This window comes from Dreissena polymorpha, chromosome 6 (genome assembly GCF_020536995.1).
Source record: "Dreissena polymorpha isolate Duluth1 chromosome 6, UMN_Dpol_1.0, whole genome shotgun sequence".
Classification (NCBI taxonomy): Eukaryota; Metazoa; Mollusca; class Bivalvia; order Myida; family Dreissenidae; genus Dreissena; species Dreissena polymorpha.
Genome location: NC_068360.1, coordinates 5,529,363 through 5,534,987, shown reverse-complemented (window position 1 = coordinate 5,534,987; position 5,625 = coordinate 5,529,363). Strand labels below are relative to the sequence as shown.

General features: G+C 34.0%; 1 protein-coding gene across 1 annotated transcript; it reads right to left on the bottom strand.

Moving 5' to 3' along the window:
* Positions 1 to 488: 488 nt before the first annotated feature.
* On the bottom strand, positions 489 to 5,625 carry LOC127836182 (uncharacterized). The gene is made up of 4 exons (XM_052362667.1): positions 5,517 to 5,625; positions 3,913 to 4,135; positions 2,939 to 3,098; positions 489 to 1,268 (listed from the first exon to the last, which is right to left on the bottom strand). Exons 2-4 carry the CDS (start codon positions 4,126 to 4,128, stop codon positions 1,204 to 1,206), a joined length of 441 nt encoding a protein of 146 aa, XP_052218627.1. The 5' UTR covers positions 4,129 to 4,135; positions 5,517 to 5,625; the 3' UTR covers positions 489 to 1,203.

Below are 5,625 nucleotides of genomic sequence, written 5' to 3'. Positions count from 1 at the left end.
ATATCGTAGAGCTAGTAATAATATGCAGCGTCTTAAATCATATTGACACAGACAATATGGTGTTATATAATGAGTGCTACACATGATTTACCGACACGACTTGTTTAATCATATGCATCTTGAACAGGGTGAAAAAAATCTCGTGATCTCGCAAATTTATATTTATACCACCGCAAGTCATGTTTGACAGGGGGATTATTATAGTCATTCTAGTTGTTTTGTCGGTTTCTCCGCATGAAATTTTATACGTATATGGAGCGGACTACTTCTTAATTCCTCAAGCGAATGAAGTGAAACTTGAAACATGCCATCCCAGTAAGGTGTCGATTTGTAAGATGCAATGTCCAGTTTTTGTCCACGTGCGCAGTTTTCAGTTATTTCTGAATTGTTTTCTCTTACAATTAGCTATGTATGTGGCTGCTACACCTGAGACGAAGCAGTTCGGTGGATGCATATACAGTAATGTCAGATATACCGAAACATAAGTGTTAAGCTAAATATTTATTCAATCAAGGCAAAGATATAATTACAAAGTAGCACACATAAACGTTCATGTTTAAAATTATTATAAATCAGTATAAATAACGCACTATGGTCTCGACAATCATCAATTGTTAAGATGGTATCAAACATCAATATGTATCAATTTATCCGCTACCCGTTTGTTGTCAAACCCGAGATGAGAATCTTAAAACTAATTTATGTGCGTGAAGATTGGTAAATACGATTACAAAACACCGATTAAAGTTATAATTGTTTTTGTAAATAACGAGAGAGTGTTTATCTTTTGAACATCACAAATGATTTAGTGGCTAATGTGAGGCTTTACATCATTCATTTGAAAAGCATTTAAGCTTTTGTACAAAGTATAATTTGAAAAGAATTACGGATATACTCTTGAACCACAGCCTACTGCTAGCAACTACTGTCAAAATGTCTCATGAAATCAGTATTACTGTATTTATTTATTTGATTACATATATAGAAACGTGTACACTGATTATGAAAGCATGGGCATCAGAATACATAAAATATATAAGTCATAGAATACGTCAACAATCTGCATCTCCTACGTAACCATGACAGTTTGACTTTGTATAGTTTCGAAATAAGCAGACATTTGGTAATAATTAAAAAGTATGTATGAGCTTATCGTATACAAGCAATTTTCACACAATTATGGACTCATTTTTTAACGCCAGTTTAACACCCTTCAACAAATTTATGCATGTCCTCCTTGAATTCCTGCTCGTCCACCTGACGGTCAGCTGCAAAAGAGGAATCACGTGAAAACCAAGCAAAAGCGCATGGCGTATTCCGGAGATCATCGTATGCTTTAAAGTCGCCACCAGTCGAGCAATATGTTAATGGTTTCAAATTGTTATTTTAGAAATTAAACTAAAACTCCTTTATATATGTTGAAGTAATTGTACCATATATATATATATATATATATATATATATATATATATATATATATATATATATATATATATATATATATATATATATATATATATATATATATGTATATGAGCCTCACTATGGGAGAATGAGGTTAAATGCATATGCGTAAAGTGTCGTCCCCGATTAGACTGTGCAGTCCGCACATGCTAATCAAGGACGACACTTTCCGCCTAAACTGGATTTTTGTCAAGATTAGTCTTTCCTTAACGAACAATACAATAAAGGCGGAAAGTGTTTTTACTGATTAGCCTGTGTGGACTGTCATACACGTGATACACAAACACATAGGAAACACATACGAATGAAAACAATCAGGGGCCACCGACCTGAACCTGACAATTCTTGGCATCAGGGAATCTAATTAATAGCAATACAAAGAATACATTTCATTTTAATTAACATAAAATTACATAAAGGTCAAACCTGAGCAACAGGCTTACACTTAGAGATGAAATTAAACTTTAAAAAGTACCAAACATATGTCGCCTTTGATTAAAACGCTTTAGAGTCAAAACATTATATTAATACATTTTAGATCATCTAAATGCATTTTCAGTACTACGCAGCAATAATGGTCGTCAACGGCCCTATAACATAGCTCTGTTCTGTTTACTTAATTTAAGACATAAACATAACATTTTCTATATTTTATTAAAATTATTTACATCTTATTTTTAACTTCAATTCAATAGTAATAAGGTAAAATAATAACGAAATAAATTTATTGATCAGTCATGACGTTATACAATCTCGCACTTTATTGACGCCGGACGGCGACCTGATGACGTCCTTATTTTAAACGCTAAGATATTTAAAGGTACATGTTCACCATACATAAATATTACTCGAATACGTCCAACAATTATGTAACACAAATTAAAGAGCTGAATTTCGAGTATTAAAAAACAAGATTTAAAAAAAACATTACTGAAATTAAAATGCACTGCGACTTTGATAATATCTTATGCCGAGCTTTACACTGACCAGTTAAAGGAAATATACATTGCTTCATGCAAAACATGTACAGTATATTATGGCATATCATAATGAAAGCACAGCTTACATAGTCGACATATGTTCCGCTAGGAGGCGCATTATTATACATGAAATATTCTAATGCGACCGATCTGTGCAACAGGTGTTCAAGTGTGTATGTGTATGTGAGTTTGAGTTTGTGTATATTAGCCTCGCCCTGTGAAAAGGGGGTTTATTGCATGTGCGTCAAGTGTCGCCTCAGATTAGCCTGTCCGCACAGACTAATCAGAGACGACACTTTCCGCCTTAACTGGATTATTGCAAAGAACAGTCTTCCTTTAAACGAAAAATACTATAAAAGCGGTAAGTGTTGTCCCTAGTTAGAATGTGCGAACTGCACAGGCTAATCTGAGACGACACTTTACGCACATGCATTAAACCCCTTTTCACAGAGCGAGACACGTATGAGGTTGAATCATAAATAAGATTAACTCACCGTTTTTGTCAAGCGCCTGAGCCAATTCTCCTGTTGTGTCTTCGTCACCAAAAATCGCTTCGAGCTCATCCCTTGTTATCATGCCATCTTTGTTTGCATCGTAGATCATGAAAGTGCACGGATTCACGAGAAGTTTCACTTTGAAACGCAGCGGCTCCTCCTGCAACGTCCAATGGTTTAACAGGTTGACACGAAAACACGCACACTTTGATTGAATGATTACCTTTGTAAATTTTAAAAACAATACCATTGCTTTTACAAATGTATATATGTAATCTTTTGTGCAACATGTATTCTTGATCACTCATCAAAGCAATGTTTTTGTAATTGACCGATATCATCAGGTTATGTTACAGTCTTTTATAAACGTTTACATTCGGTTACTTACTTTTCAAACGAATGACTGACACGGAAATATGTTAAACATTATATAAAGGTAAGACAATATGTAATATGTGTAGGATTGGCAGGATTAAATATTTATTTACATGAAGACTCATTCGTATAAAAAACAATATCATAACTATACCAATGTCTTCTAGTACAAAATCATTTCTTTCAATATTTGACTCTTTCTGGACTTTCTTTTTAAGTCAGGTATCGCAGACACTGTGCAATTTACACAACGCACCCACGCTTGATTTTAAGGTTTTGACATAATTGACTAAGCCTTGCTCAGTTACTAGAGCGCTGTACTACAGATCCGAGGATCGCGGGTTTGATCCCCGGCGCGACCGCATAAAGCATGTGGTGATTAGCCATGATATCCTTTCTACGGCTAATCACACCCTACCTTTATTTCAAGTAGGGCAGTTGTAAGTTACTATAATCTAGTCTTTTAACTGGTAAACTAAATATCGTAGGAAAATGCGAGTAGGTTATCTGACAGCTGTGATTTGACTGAAATACTGTAAAAAAAATCCGAATAAAAACACAAACATAATTGACCAACACAAAAATTAATTTAAACTTACATCAGTGCTTCCCCTTTTCCACCAACCCATTGTTCTGCCGCCGCTAATGACTGAAATGGCACCAACTACAGCACCAACACCAACAACGTGCACAACACGGCGAGAGTGATCTAGTGGTTCGCTGTCCTCTTTGGTTCTGGCACTCAAGCCCAAAGCATTTTTCTCGCCACACGAGACGCATGTGATGAGAAACGCTAGAATCAGCACGTACAGCATATTTTTCCTGCAAATCGTTCAAATATATACACGTTTATTAATGCTATTACTTTTGCTTAGATACAAGTATATGGCAGGGTATTAGTCTTAAGGTAGTGTAAATACCATTATTCTCCAGCGTTTTTATACGACGTCGGCTTTCGTCATCATTCATAATAGGGTGTACTCAAGTATATACGGCTTCATTCGGGAAAGTCTGTTTTATTTCGGTTTTCGTCGGAGAAATTAAGTTTGTTTAAAAAAAAATATATGCATACTTAATTTCGTTTTGAAAGATGGCTGTTCAAAAAGTGAGAAATGATACCGTTACATTAAAAACATGGAAAACAAAACGTTAGGATTAGCTTTCTTAAGCTCTAAACAAATCTTGACATTTATACTTGTAAAACAGTATTTTTCTTTCAAATTAGACACTAGGAAGCGGTCTATATTGGATTGTAATCGTGTTATAATAATTTCCTTCTACTTAATTGGCATATATGCACTTATTGTGATAGTCGGACAATTTTTACATTTTATAGTAACATTTTGTTCGGCATTGCGTTATGCGCAGTTGCGCATGTGTACATATCTTTTGTGATCATAAGGAGGTAAACATAATAAATGAAAAATTGCAAATGTAAGGGTGGAGAATAGAAACCCATTTCGCATGAACAAAAAACACACAATTTTCTCTTTGATTCGGAAACGAATGAAAACAAGTCACCGTCATACGCTATTTATATATGCGTATTTTATTATTTATATTTAATATATTTTCCAGATATAACAATTAAATACATTAAGAACAGGGTCAAATTATACAGCCTCGCCAAATGTATTATTTGATATAAACAAACTAACCGGAAATGCATTTCTTTCTCTCTGATTTCATTAACACATACGGCACATATGTGTATTTTTATGGAAAGCATTTTCTCCTTAATCGTTGTTCTGACTTTAAAAAAACATTAAATGTTCAAAAAAAGAATACGACCTGGTACAGCTTCAAAAAATATATGACCCGCCACTGTCTTAAATTGTATGCAAAAGTTATATGACATGTACAATTAACCATCAATACATTCCTCAAAATAATCACATTTATTTAATACTAAATTCAACATGTGCATTTTCTTAGTACAAAAAAAAGTTCTCAAAAAGATCCATATGATAACAGGTCTATGAAAAGACTTTCATCTTTTACAGACCAGTGTGTGCTACCTTTAATGATTTCTGCGTCTGTTGCCTTTATTTAATAATTTAATGTAACTCCTTATTAAAGTAAAGCAAGATATTTGTTATAAAAAAATTGAATTAACCGACATGTTCTTCATACTTAACTCGCATTTAACAAATTAAACAATTTCATTTATAAGCAAAACAAGAAAACAATATTTAAGTTTTACCTTTGGTTTGAATACGCGTTGACGTTGCCTGTTGAATTACTTTCCGCTCGTCCAAGCAGAACTTTTGGTGGCTTTAGACCTCCTTTGCCTTTCCTTCTCCAACGTCTGA